The sequence below is a fragment of the Chiloscyllium punctatum genome, chromosome 7, assembly GCF_047496795.1.
Source record: "Chiloscyllium punctatum isolate Juve2018m chromosome 7, sChiPun1.3, whole genome shotgun sequence".
In the NCBI taxonomy this organism is placed as follows: domain Eukaryota; kingdom Metazoa; phylum Chordata; class Chondrichthyes; order Orectolobiformes; family Hemiscylliidae; genus Chiloscyllium; species Chiloscyllium punctatum.
In genome coordinates, this window is record NC_092745.1 from 61,045,237 (window position 1) to 61,060,166 (window position 14,930).

General features: G+C 38.5%; 1 protein-coding gene across 3 annotated transcripts; it reads right to left on the reverse strand.

The window, feature by feature from the left end:
• Positions 1-679: 679 nt before the first annotated feature.
• On the reverse strand, positions 680-14,887 carry LOC140479708 (NADH-cytochrome b5 reductase-like). 3 transcript variants are annotated; one of them, XM_072573739.1, is made up of 8 exons: positions 14,759-14,881; positions 9,941-10,003; positions 9,676-9,852; positions 8,464-8,621; positions 4,629-4,716; positions 4,288-4,392; positions 3,458-3,661; positions 680-2,230 (listed from the first exon to the last, which is right to left on the reverse strand). In XM_072573739.1, the coding sequence occupies exons 3-8, from the start codon at positions 9,847-9,849 to the stop codon at positions 2,027-2,029; spliced, it is 933 nt and encodes a 310-aa protein (XP_072429840.1). In that variant the 5' UTR covers positions 9,850-9,852; positions 9,941-10,003; positions 14,759-14,881; the 3' UTR covers positions 680-2,026. The 3 variants fall into 3 exon arrangements, with proteins under 3 accessions (XP_072429840.1, XP_072429838.1, XP_072429839.1); XM_072573737.1 differs by lacking the exon at positions 9,941-10,003 and having other exon boundaries at positions 14,759-14,887; XM_072573738.1 differs by lacking the exons at positions 9,941-10,003; positions 14,759-14,881 and adding an exon at positions 14,230-14,743.
• Positions 14,888-14,930: the final 43 nt, after the last annotated feature.

The following is a 14,930-nucleotide window of genomic DNA, read 5'->3' on the forward strand; positions in this document are numbered from 1 at the left end:
GTGGTGGAGGTTGGAGCAATTGCAACATTTAAAAGGCATCTTGGATGTGTATATGAATAGGAAGGGTTTAGAGAGATATGGGCTGGGTGCTGGCAGGTGGGACTAGATTGGGTTGGGATATCTGGTTGGAATGGACGGGTTGGACTGAAGGGTCTGTTTCCATGCTGTACATCTCTATGACTCTATAAATATATACTGTTTGAGATATCAACGGCATCAGTGGTATGAGGAGTAAGCGGAAATATGGCTTTGAGTTATAGGATCAGCCATGATCATATTGAATGACAGAACAGGTCTGAGGCACCAAATGTTCTATTTCTGCTTCTAGTTTCTATGTTTCTATAACTAGACCAAACAACTGCAAAATACATATTTAATGTAGTTGGAATGCAGGCATTGAGTTCAGATAAATACAAATTAAAAGTAGATGTACTAAAAAAGGCCAACAGAACAAACTCATATTAGAGTGAGGGTTGTTTTGATTAATTATTTTTGAATTGTTGTTACCAACAAGGTTGTCAAAACAAAAGCTTCAATTTCCTTCTTGTCATGACCATAGTGGGAATAGTGCACTGGAAATCAAAACCCACTGTTCCACAGGTTGTCATGAAATATGACCAATTTAAAATGCTTGTGACCACTATCAAAGAAAAAGAAACTCACTTAGGTTTCATCAATGAACAAGAAAATGAAAATACTTATTTATTAGAATACATAAGAAAATAAACTCAAGCCAGCAAGTACCCTCCATACTTCAAATCTTTGCAGATGTTTGCCAGTCCACTGCAACTGAAAGTGATACATTTTTAATGTCTTTTTTTCTCCTTAAACTTCAAATTAGGATATAAATTAAGTCCCAGTAAACAGATTGGCTATTTTTCCCAAGGACATTGAGATTGGAGCTGGAGATGGTGGGTGTATCAGAAACACTTTACAATGGCTGTAAAAGAAGCTATGTAATTTTAAACTAAGTTTCATACTGGCACATGTCCAGAGCATTAAGTGACCATAAATTGAAATGAATGGCCTTAATCTCTCAGAAAATAAAATAATTATTGAAAAATACAATTGCCACTTAGGCAGTTAGGGCACACTTCTCCAAATGTTCTGCCAGCATGGAGATCCTTCCTTACCCTGGAAGCGATGAATATCAACAAAATAACAGATGAAAATCCTGTTTTCAGTAATGATGTCCTTATCTTCATTGGTGGAAAAATTATACATTGAACAAGACAATGAAAGAATTTTAGGAGATAGTTTAAAACCTTACAAATTTAGAAATATATTTCAATGAAATACATTATCTCTAAACAAAAACCCTGCACTATTAAACATTGACCCATCACTGGAAACTAAACAGTTTAAAACTCCAGGCTTGTAAGGATGTGCCATTTCACAGGAGAGCACCATGTCCCTGTTTCATGATCACATGCCACAGTGGTTCAAGCAAGATTCCATAATATCTAATCTCTCTTGTCCTTATATAACAACTACTACCCCTTTCAGACGTCTTGCATAATAGATATCAAAAAAACTGCAGTGAGCCAGTGCAACAGTTTCTACAGCATTACTGTACTGCAGCAGTAAGAAAGGTTCAAACCTGTTTAATAGCATAAAAACAGTGTCAAAGTTGCACAGCCACTGTAGGTCCAGGTTTGATTTCTATGGTCTATGGTGAATTATCTAATATGAAATGGAGCAGTGATGTACATGCTTCAGATAACTTCGTAGTGATGTGAGGGGAAAAAAACCTGGCAGATAACTGTTGCTCCTCCTTGTGATTATCATCCTGTAACGTTCACTAAAATAGATGCATTTTGATTGTGAGACCTTCTGAATCCTCTGTTCAGCAGCTTTGTTTTCCAGTGGCTATCACACAGGGTCTTCTTCCAATTTTAGGATTCAGCAGTATTTAATTGAGTCACAGACTAATTCTTGGAGTGGATTCTTCCAATAATAGTTGAGGTTGTTGTGTATTAAAGAAGTAGTAAGTTTTTATGCCAATGGGTATTAAGTTATTAATTGTCTAAAATATAAACTGCAAATCTTCCATGATGCCCATACGATTGAGGTAGTTGAGGATGTCTTTGTTAAAGGTTATGGATCCACAAACCACAACAAATGGTTTCTGTCTGCATGAATTAACAAAATCCTTCACCATATCTTCATTTATACGTCCACGGTAAGATTTTTCTTGATAACTCCAGGGAAGAGTTTCCAGATCGCACTCCTAAAATAATATAGGTTATCAATAATTAATAAAAATGTAGGTGAGGCTTGTGTTTGATAACTGGGTTGCTTGTATTCCCATTACAGCAGCAATTTTATTTCTTAGGCAATTGCTTGTTTTTAATTGGAAAGAAATTGTCAAAAGCAGATTGTTTCCAACTATCAACTACTTCTTCAGTCACAAACCAGAAGAAATCTGGTGATATTTTTATATCTATTCATGATTGTAAAATTGAAGAAGCTACTGTCTTTAATTGTCTCTTATTGAGGATGCTCTTTGTTAGTTGGACCAAAATATTTCTCATTGTCCCTAGTTTGACTGACGTGACAAGCAAATATGCAAAATGTTTCTTTCTGCTTCCTTTTATATATTTCCCCTTTTTCTCACTTTTTTTTTGTTCCCTTCATCACTTTAATTTCTCTCTTCCAGATTTGTTTTGCTGTCTCACTTGTATATTTTCTTACTCTTTCACTTGTTTCTCATGTTTTATCTCCTCCACTTTTGTGTCTGTTTTTACCTCTTCCACTGTCCTTGTATCTACTCCGTATTCGCCCATCATGTTTGTAATTCTGTTTCACTTCATTCACTTGTGTCTTATTATTTTTCTTTCTTGCTTTTATTTCTGTTTCTTTCCCCCTGCCAACTTATTTCACTGTATTTTTCTCTCTTTCAGTCAATTCTTATTTCTAGTATTCTCCCATTCCTCACTCATTTGTTTCATTCTCCCTCTCCCCTTTGGGTTTCTATCTCTCCTGTTCCTCCTTCACTTGTTTTGCTCTTTTCCTGCTTCATTACTGGTCATTTTTACCCCATCCTTCTCCTTATTCGTACATTTATTCTTATTGTCCAGCTTTTCATTTTTTGTCATGCCCCTTTCCTTTATATTACTTTAGGAAAGTGGACAAAAGGATGCATGTGTTAAAGATGCCTTTAGAGTAGGTGTAGACACAAAGGAGGCAGAAGTGAGAATATCTAAATTCTAAATTTTACTTCATTTGCTATGTGTGACAATTCCTCAGTGTAATATGTTGCTTATCATGCTCGATGATACCACTGCTGTTAGACATCTAAAGATAAAGTTAACATAGCATCACCTTTAAAGTGACTTCAGAAAAGAGAAAATCCAGAGCACAGAGTTTAGATTATTGTGGAGAATTTTCTTCAGGTCAATGGAGAGAACCACATTTTGCCATCAACTGCAAAGTCTGTGCTAATGTGTCATCTTACCTGACTCAGAACAAACAATGTTTTCACATTCCAGTAAGCAGCCAGTTCCTGAATTTGAGACTTCATGTAGATATCTTGGAAAGTCCTGAAGCAGCCCACCAAAGTAACAAAAGTTTCGTCCTCTTCATTTGCTACAATATATTGGATCAGAGGTATCATTGGAGCTATACCTGTCCCTGAGGCAAACAGCAATAGCTGCTCATACTGCCAAATATAAAGTAAATGGTGTCAATATACCGTAAACCATTGATCATTACATTTTGTACAATTTATCTATGGTTCTAAACTGTCAATGTTAAAGTAAGAAATCTTTCAATCTCAATTAATGCTTGCAGATTAATAATTAGAGAGACAATATTATTATTCCTTTACAACAGTTTGTATATGGATTAAACTAAAGTTGTGATTTTGGTTTCGGACCACAGGGTTGCTCCCTCATTATAGAAAGACAACTGGTGGTGGTCTAACGTAAGAGTGCCACACCTCAGGTGAGGGGAGAAGTTAAGAAGGAGACTCCTTCATGGTAATCTCAGTCCACTGAACCCATGCTGTTGGTATCACTCTGCACTGCAAACCCGCCATTGAGCCAAATGAGCTAACTGACCACTCTACTGTTAACTTTAGTAAGAAAGTACATTATTATAATTAAGAAGTCTCACAGATTACACTGTAATTTCTTTAGGAATGATGGAGCCAAAAAAGACTACAAGAACTATAATTTCTGTTTCTCACTAATCAAAACAACCTTTGAATTATATTATTGTGTATTATCAAATTTTGCGATTATTACAACAATTCCAAATTGCAAATACTGTCGCTGAGTGATTGACCTGATTTGGTTTGTATGGCAAGCCTCCAAAAGGACCCCGCCAGCACACACTATCCCACTCCTTCCAGGTCTTCACATACTGAGACATTAATCCGTCTTCATAAATCTGTCATAAAGACAAAGTGAAACTGTTGATGTGTATAATACATAATTGCATTTTTAAGACTACCTAAAATGCTTCACACATTGAATTACTTTTAGAGTGTTATAAGTTACACATGAAACATAGTAAATATTAAAATTTAGCATTGTAGATTTATCTGTTACCTGATTAATTGCTCAATTACAGTACAGTAACAAAAGTGTAACATTCCTGACTAAAGCACAGCAAAAACACAATACCTTTATCAGAACCTCAAAGTAACCGTTTGCATCCAAGGGGTTCACTGGAGTGTACGCTCTCTGAATTTCTATATCATTGACAATTCCCCTTTCAATAAATCAGAAAGATTAAAATCAGTTAAATTATAATCTTTGGCTAATAAATGTATGTTCATTAATATTGGGACACACTATAAAATTTCTTTTACGAGATGGGAAAATCTGTTAAACCCTTAACATTTTATGTTCTTTTTCAAATAACTAACCAATTCCCTTTTTTAATCATGTTACAGCTATATTCACTTTTTTCCCAGTCTCCTTTTTATTGCTCATGATTTAGTGCAACTCAATAAATTTTTTAAGATTCAAAGTCAACATTTTATTCTCCCAAAGCATTTGTATCCCAAAGACAGTACACTTAACTGTAGAACTACTATCTTTGCTGGTTTTGTGCTCCCCCTGCTCTTGTACACGGGCCTCCACATTCGGAGGTACTGTCATTAGTACTGATGCAGTTTTGCCCTGCATGGGACACTAGTTTGTTCTGGCAACAGTGCTCCAACACCTTCAATTCTCACTCTATCATTGTTAGCTAGCTTTCAGTTTGAGGATGACTGCTCAGGGTCAGAAGTCTCTAACGTGGGACTTCATGTGATTGAACTGATTGTTTCTTGACCAACAGTTTTTGAGCACATGGACAGGCTGTTCCATTCGATAGAAGGATCAGATTTTTTTCTTTTCTTTTCTTCACTGCTACTGCTCTGCCTCATTGTCAAGGCATCAAGATGTAGTTCAATGGACTGGTTATCGGTCATTTTGAATAATTGGTAACAAGTTCCTTCCAGTCATTAAGGTTAATACAGCTGCATTGCAGTGTCTCTGAAATAATAAAGTTGGCCATTTTAAAGTTGAGAAAACAGGACCTGGTAGGGGATATGCTTTTTGGCCACAGTGTCCAGTCCATTCAAGTTGATTTTGCAGGAGTATTACCTGAATACTTGTGAAGTTTCTTTTCAAGAGGTCACTAGCGATTGATTGTTTAGCGGTCTTTCCATTGATTACAGAGAACGCACTGTTGATGGATCTTTTCTTGTGCTGTTATTTATCATCACTGTATAGTCTTGCAGTGTAGGAGCGTGATCAAGACAGCTGCTCAGTATACTAGTTGACTTGCAAGAAATCTTTTCTTCAAATACTTGCTGCCATTATTGTCGAAAGCTAAGATGGCACAGCTGGTTTGGTGGTAGATCTTCTTATCAATTATGGCCTCATGATAGAGGTAATTGCCAAGGCATGGGATGTACTCAAAGTATATCTGTATGGCCCTATTCTGCTGCCCCTTCTCAAAAGGTTCACTTCCTTCTCCTTCCCCCATCTAAAGCCAAAGTTGGAACAAAGTTGGCGGCACGGTGGCACAGTGGTTAGCGCTGCTGCCTCACAGCGCCAGAGACCTGGGTTCAATTCCCGCCTCAGGCGACTGACTGTGTGGAGTTTGTACATTCTCCCCGTGTCTACGTGGGTTTCCTCCGGGTGCTCCGGTTTCCTCCCACAGTCCAAAGATGTGCAGGTCAGGTGAATTGGCCATGCTAAATTGCCCGTAGTGTTAGGTAAGGGGTAGATGTAGGGGTATGGGTGGGTTGCGCTTCGGCGGGTCGGTGTGGACTTGTTGGGCCGAAGGGCCTGTTTCCCCACTGTAAGTAATCTAATCTAATCTAACAGTTTCTTTCTCTTTCAGCACAATCTATTCCAGTGTGTCTCTCCTTCAACATAGATGAGATGTAGAATAGGAGGATGACATAGTTGGATCAGACAACAGATCCATTGTGAGAATGTCCTTGTAAAGAAATAGAATCAGAGTTAACCAAACAGGAATAAAGTCACCAAGTCAAGGAGCATCCAAAGCAATTTTCATTTGTCTGCAGAATGTAGAGCAGGTCGCCACCTTGACAGAGGCTTATACTCTCCAACAACCCTTTGATTGATGCTATTGAAGGTCTTTACCACCAATAATAGCAAAGCTAGGATGTGGTGCCAGAAATAGTGCAGTGCAAAAAGTTCTCAATGTCAGAACAGGATAAGGAAGAATCAATGTCTCACTGGCTGTGAAAGTAGAAAAAGGCTGCAGCAGCAAGATGCAGCACAATCTTCACTTGCTCATGGCAGATGATACCCAGCATTGAAAAACATGATCCTTCCTCTTTGCAGAATCTTCTCAGTTTGGCTACACGTGTTTTGTCCAAATAATCATCGCTGTGGCATGGTTCTCATCTCCAAGTTGTATACAGGCTCCTCATACTTCTTTGGTTTCTCCTCCTTCTCTGATTATTCAAAGTTCCGACTCAAAATCTTTAGAATAATGTTGTTTTTAAGTGTAAAAACTATAAATATGTCTTCTGCTTGCTCTTCATTTAGCCTTTGCATGGAATCAGACCTCAGCCATAGTAACTTCAAGTATTCCTGAAGAAGGGCTTATGCCCGAAATGTTGATTCTCCTGTTCCTTGGATGCTGCCTGACCTGCTGCACTTTTCCAGCAACACATTTTCAGCTAACTTCAAGTATTCCCTGCTAGCCCCATTTTTTCCTCAATTCATTTGCAGCAAACCACCCTTCCTTTCCTCAATCTCATGCATCCTATAAACATTCTAGGTCAAATACTTGGTCATCCCTTTAACCTCAGCATCTCTCATGGCCTCTCCTTTTATGCCCGTATCTCAATTACTGATAAAGTGATCCCTCACCCCCATTCTCCCCCAATTCCACTACTTTTACCATTTCTACATGATAGAAACTCTCCTGTAATTGAACATCCACTGGAACTGGGGCTGTCATCAAGAGCACTACTATAACGAAAACAATCCAGTAAAATGTTCTGAAACTCAGCATACAATCTAGATTAAATCAAATTAGCTCCAAACATCTCACCACTGGAACAGCTACCATTATAATCAGATTAAAAGAAACTCTTCCTTCTATCGTCTCAAGTTATAGTTTGGTGATATTAATAGGTATCAATAAACAGCGAGAAAGACAGAAAGTCTACATTTGAAAAAGGCAGCCAATAACTTATAAGTGAGTCACAAACCATAAATTTCATTGCAAAAAACAAACTAATTGGTAAAATGTTGTGAAATTTTAAAATACCCAAAACTATATGCTTGCAAGAGTTAAAATCAGGTGCAGCAGCTCTGGTTATAGCTGTCTTCTATTCCAAACTGATAACTCTGGTAACTGTGATTTTCAGTAGCATTCTTTAAAGGAGTTTTCAAATCCAAGGCTTGAGTGCAAAAATCAAAGCCGACATTCTAGTGCCAAGACCATATTACACTGTTGGAGATGTTCTCCTTTGCATGAAAGACTAAATTAAGATCCTGTTTAGATGACATAAAAGATCCCATAGCATTATTTTGAAAAATAGAAAAATTATTCACAGTGTACTGGCTAATAATTATATCCTAGTCGAAAAGTGTGGTGCTAGAAAAACACAGCTGGTCAGGCAGCATCCAAGAAGCAGGAGAGTTGATGTTTCGAGCATAAGCTCTTCATCAGCTTTTTCCAGCACCACACTTTTCAACTCTGATCTTCAGCATCAGTGGTCCTCACTCTCTCCTAATAATTAAGTCCCAATCAACATCAAAAGAAACTTCTGATCAATATCAAAATGCTGTGTGCAAACTAATTGTAGTATTTCCTCTATAACAACAGTAACTACATTTCAAAAGAATTTTACCAGCCATCTATGATGTTCACCTGATGTGAAACCTTCCATATAAATTTAAATAGTTTTTAATCTTTTCCACAAATTGTTCCGAACATCCAATACCTTAAATATTCATAAATACTTTGCAGATATCTTACCTAGCTACAATGTGTTGTCCGACAGTTAACCCAAGACAGCAGCCACTGGGCAGCTGGAATCTATACAGGTAAGTGTTGGCTGTCAGCTGTTCCACAGACTCTATCTGAAAAGCACTCCATTTCTCAGGTCCAATTATTTGCAAGTCATTTTGTGTTGGCTGAAACAAGACATGAAATAAGATATTTCTAATTAATAATGGCCAATGTCATTAGATTTCTGTTCTGTTTGGATAGTTCAAAACTGAAACTAGGAAAATTAAGATCTATAAATCCATTCATTTGTGCACAAATTAAGATGGTTTTGAGATAATTACCATAATCCAGTGTTTGGATTTGCCATCCATGTCATAGTTATTCTAATCTGTCAAAGTAAATGTTCTTCTATACTTAAAAAATGATCCTGATGAGTATTATCATCAAAGTGGAATGTTTCTTTTTAAACAGTATGATCTTACAACAACATTCTGTGCAACTGAAAGTTTGTTATGATTGTTGGATTAATAGAAGCATTTTACTTTTAGTTCCAAAATATTTTACTATTGACTGTTCCAAATACTAAAAAGATGTCGACTATATAAACTTGTCATTGTCTTAGGATGTGTGCTTTATACACAGGTTTTGAACTTGTATTTGGACATGCATTGACCCTTTTTGCAGGGTCAGTACCACTGAACTCTACTCCCTGTCTGACCTGTTCCAGGATCAATATTTCATACTCTCATCTGGGATTGGTCCAAACACTAGTGCAACCGCTAACCTGCCCCATGACCCCATAATCTCTCCAATGATCTTTGAAATTTTGAAATTGTTGGTTTTAAATCTTGTCAAATCCCCATTATATTCAGTTTGTATCCTTTTTTCATGTTGGCCACAATTTGGATATCCAGGTTTTTCACAACTTATCAAGGGCCTGACTTATATTCAAATGATATATATTAAAGTTAGTAACTATACTCAGGCGCACAATATACAAATCATTTTATTTTCGATGCAAGGATTGAAGGGGTGTCAATCTTCTGCACTAATATTCTTACTTTCTCTTCAACAGGTGCTAACTTTCATTGGGTTCTAAAATTTATAGTGCGGTCTAATAGCCAAATGAGAATTCGTCACAGGTGACTCAGACAACTCACAACAGGTTATCACACTATGTGGAATTAATTTCAAACCTGATCCAGATTTCATCAGGCACACACATTTCATTAAGGTTACCTCAGAGCTCTGACTCAAAAAACTTTGGTCTCCTTTTGCTTTTGCCTGTTTCCATTCGTTGAGTTCCCACTCATAAATATCGAATACACATGGTTTACATCCACTACCACAACACTGGGAAGGCAGAGGCTCTTGGGGTCGAAGAGAAAGCCATTCATCCTCACTGTAAGCCATCACCTGCAAAATACAATATTAAAAAAACCGACAGTGTGTAGCTCTTATTGTTAACTTTTTCAGCGCAAAAACGTGAATATTCATTACAGACCTTACAAATTATATCTTGTATTTTCAACAGCAGAGAATTTTGAAGATAATTTTCAAGTTAAGGCTACAACCAAAGAGAACACTGAATTACATTACAAAATTTATTTTTAGACTTTGTAGTCATTTACCAATACATTTTAACGCAGAGATATACTGAAATAATTGCGCAAACTCAATAAATATTCACTGTCTTTACTGGAATTACAGTGGTAGTGGTTAGATCAGCCTATTATCACACCCTCAGTCACATGTTGAAAAATGCAGGCCAAATCGATATACATTTCTACCACACAAATGCTAAATAATGACCATCTCAAACAAGAGAGAATCTAACCTTCTCACTTTGACATTCAATGGGGTTACCATCACTGAATCCCCCACTATCAACAGCCTGGGAGTTACCACTGACCAGAAGTAGAACTGGACCAGCCATAGTGTAGCTATAAGAGCAAGTTAGAGACTAAGAATTCTAGGAGCAGGTAACTTCTTTTTCCTGCATTGCCTGTTAATGGGGCACAAATCAGGAGTGTGATTCTCCACTTGTCTGGATGAGTACAGCTCCAACAACACTCAAGTAGCTTGATGCCACTGAGGACAAAGCAACTGGTTTGATTGGTAACCTATCCATCAACATTAATTTCTTTCCTATTGATGAACAGTAGCAATGATGTGTATCACAAACAAGATGCAGTGCAGGAACTCCCCAAGATTCACTGACAGCATTATCCAAATGCACAATTTCTACTACATTGAGCAGTAGATACATGTATACTACCACTATTATTTCCATACAGGAGACACAATCCTACTTTGGAACTGTATAACTGTTCCTTCATATTGTTGGGTCAAAATGCTGGAACTCCCTTCCTCATAGCATTGTGGGTGTCCCTGTACCACAAAGAGTTCAGGTAGGCCACTCACAACCATCTATCAAGGACAATTAATGAATTTTTAAACAATTCATTTTAAAAATCAATGTTAGCTATAAAAATACACACATAAGAACATTTTCCTCGCACAAGTTCCAAATTAGGTTCAGGTCTTAATGAGGTACTAAAAACTGACACAAAAGTTAACTGCAACCTATCCAATTTCAGCCTGCTGTTATAAGACATCAATTAGTTATCTTTCCATGTAATTTTCAGAAAAAAAAATGTTGTTGTGTTTCTTTGCTGATCTCCTTTGCGAGTTTGCCTCAGTATTTCACAACTGAGTACACCAGAGCTAATGGCCTTTGTTTATTGTGTTTCACAATTTTAGAACAAGTTGCATTGGAAGAACTTATGAAAGAACCAGTTGGCACAGCAGTGAATTAAGAAATTAACCTACTTGTATTTATATATTTTTACTGTAAGAAAATATCCCAAGGCACAGTGGCACTACTAAGCAAAATATGACTGTGAGACGCATAAGCAGATACTAGGACAAATGCCAAAAAGCTTGATAAAAGGTTTTAAGGAGTATTTTGAAAGAGGTAAGTGAGGTATAGAAATGAAGAGATTTATGAGGATAGAATTCCAGGGCTAAGAGCCTGGGCAACCAAAAGCATTGCCACCATAGAATCATAGAGATTACAGCACAGAAACAGACCCTTCAGTCAAACTCATCCATGCTGACCAGATGTCCTAACCCAATCTAGTCCCACCTGCCAGCACCTGGCCCATATCCCTCCAAACCCTTCCTATTCATATACCCATCCAAGATGCCTCTTAAATGTTGCAATTGCATTTGCCTCCATCACTTCCTCTGGCAGCTCATTCCAAACACGTGCCACTCTCTACGTGAAAAAGTTGTCCCTTAGGTCTCTTTTATATCTTTTCCCTCTCACTCTAAACCTATGCCCTCTAGTTCTGGACTCGCACACCCCAGGGAAAATACTTTTGTCTATTTATCTTATCCATGTCCCTATGCCCCTCATGATTTTATAAACCTCTATAAGGTCAGCCTTCAGCCTCCATCACACCAGGGAAAACAGCCCTAGCCTATTCAACCTCTCCCCATAGCTCAAATCCTCCAAACCTGGCAATATCCTTGTCAATCTTTTCTGAACCCTTTCAAGTTTCACAACATCTGTCCGATAGGAAGGAGACCAGAATTGCACGCAATACTCCAACAGTGGCCTAACCAACATTCTGTACAGCTGCAACATGACCTCCCAACCCGTGTACTCAATACTCTGACCAATAAAGGAAAGCATACCAAACGCCTTCTTCACTATTCTATCTACCTGCGACTCCACCTTCAAGGAGCTATGAACCTGCACTCCAAGGTCTCTTCATTCAGCAACACTTCCTAGGACCTTACCATTAAGTGTATAAGTCCTGCAAAGACTTGCTTTCCCAAAATGCAGCACCTCACATTTATCTAAATTAAACTTCATCTGCCACTTCTCAGCTCATTGTCCCATCTGATCAAGATCCAGTTGTAATCTGAGGTAACCTTCTTCACTGTCCATTACACCTTCAATTTTGGTGTTATCAGCAAACTTACGAACTATACCTCTTATGCTAGCGTCCAAATCATTTATGTAAATCATGAAAAGTAGCGGACCCAGCACTGATCCTTGTGGCACTCCACTGGTCACAGGCCTCCAGTCTGAAAAACAACCCTCCACCACCACCTTCTTCTACCTTTGAGCCAGTTCTGTATCCAAATGGTGAGTTCTCCCTGTATTCCTTGAGATCTAATCTTGCTCACCAATCCCCCATGGGGAACCTTGTTGAACGTCTTACTGAAGTCCATATAGATCGCATCTACTGCTCTGCCCTCATCAATCCTCTGTTAATTCTTCAAAAAACTCAATCAAGTTTGTAAGATATGCTTTCCCATGCATCAATGATGAAGAAATTAAAAATTGGAGATGCTCAAGAAGTCAGAACTAGAGGAGTACAAATATCACAGAGCATTGAGAGGCTGAAGGAGATAGGGATGTTATGGAAGGATTTGAAAACAAGAATGTAAATTTTAAAATTGAGGCATCTGGGAGCTAATGTCAAAAACAGTTACACAGTTAGTAGTAAATAGAACTAAGTGTGAATTATGACATAGACAGCAGAGCTGTATGGATGTGTGAGCTGAAAATAAGGCTGATGAGAAGAGGATTGCAGCTTCTGAAACATGGTTCTAACGAACAGTCCTTAGAATCAGGGTTGACAGAGCAAAAAGCCAATGAATTTGTCCACAGGAAAACAGGGACCCTCAGCATTTCATAGGCTTTAAGAAGTTGAGCTGAGAACATAATATCATCAGAAAAGGTGCAGTCAGAATCTGTTTTTGGCAAAAATAAAAGATGAGTATCAGGAAAGCACCATGAACAATGGCAGGCAAACATGACAGGCTGGTCAGAAGTACTTTTGAATTGTCAAGTCTGAAGATAGTAAATGCATGGAGGAACGTTTCAACAGCAGGTGAACACAGATAGGCACAGAGTAAGACTGTATTATGAAGGTACAACAGGCGGTCAAGGACATTTGGCCTTGGATCTTCAGGTGGCCATCCTCCAAGGTGGACTTCGGGATACTCAACAAGGTGGAATCGCTGAGCAGAGGCTGATAGCCAACTTCAATACCCATGAGGATGGTCTCAACTGGGGATCTTGGGCTCATGTCACACTACAGGTGATCCCACTACACTATACACTTTCACACAATCACACTCACGCAGGCAGTCTCTCTCACACATGTTCTCTCAGACACACACACCCTCTCTCACAGGCATATACTCCCATCACACTTGCATTGTCTGAGCTGAGATGACACCTTCTTTGATAAAACCTTAAGTTATATGTCTTGAAAGAAGTTCTTGGATTTGGCAAATCAAATGAATCAAAACCTGCAATGCATTCGAAGTGATTAAGATTTATCAGCAATCAAGGTTTGTTCAATACATCACATCAGTTGCATGACATTTTGATATTTTACTATAAATTCTGTGTCCTATGATCCTGCCCCACTAGCTACCTGATGAAGGAGTAGCGCTCTGAAAGTTTCTATTTCCAAATAAACCTGTTGGACTATAACCCAGTGTTTTGTGATTTTTAACTTTATCCACCCCAGTCCAACACTGGCACCTTCACATCAGTCTGATGGGCTTGATAGTACATCTTGAGGTCAAATATGACACCAAGCCTTCAAACAATTTGGTTCAGTAGCAGATAGATGCCATATAGAGTCAGTGATTAGGTTAAATCAGCATTTTAGAGTACAGAAATAAAAAAAAACTGGATCAGTAAAAGTGAATCTTCACTGGTTCACCAGTGTCATTTAGTGAACAAAACTGGTGTTCTCTTACCGTGTTTTAACAATGTGTGACATCTGTTCAAATTAACGTGTCGACTCTCAACTGTGCTCTGAACTATCGAGCAAGCTTGTCATCATCACCTTCTGAAAGCCAGCTGGAGATGGGCAATAAATGTCAGCAACACCAATGACCCAACAATTAAAAAAAAGAAATTGCTGGCAAAACTCAGCAGGTCTGACAGCATCTGTGGGAAGAAAGCAGGTTTATTTGGAAATACTAGCTTTCAGAACGCTGCTCCTTCAAGAGGTTACCACCACCTCGGCGTTTGCAAACTTGCAGCCGTGTTTGAAATCAGACAGAACAAGTGATCTTTCTTTGAAAGGTTCGTTGGCCTGTGGCACGCATGGGATGTCCCAAGAACATGAAGGACTTTTGACAAAAGCGCATTCCTTCAATGTGTCCTTTGCGAAAATTACTCAGCAAAACATCTGAGCCTCAAAGGACCGAAACTGGTACTTTATGATACAAAGCCTACGGAGAGAAAAAGGAAATCGTTATTTTAAAGTAAGGCAGAGCTCACTAATGAAGTGGTCTCGGCTGGCAGAGCAGTTGGACTGCAAATCCCATTTCAGGTGCTCAATCTAGGCTCAGGAAACGGTGTACCAACAACCAGGTCAATCCCAACACCTCCAACCGTCACCGCTGGTCCCGCCCACTAGACAGGCTCTTCTCTCATTGGTGAAATGTGGCGA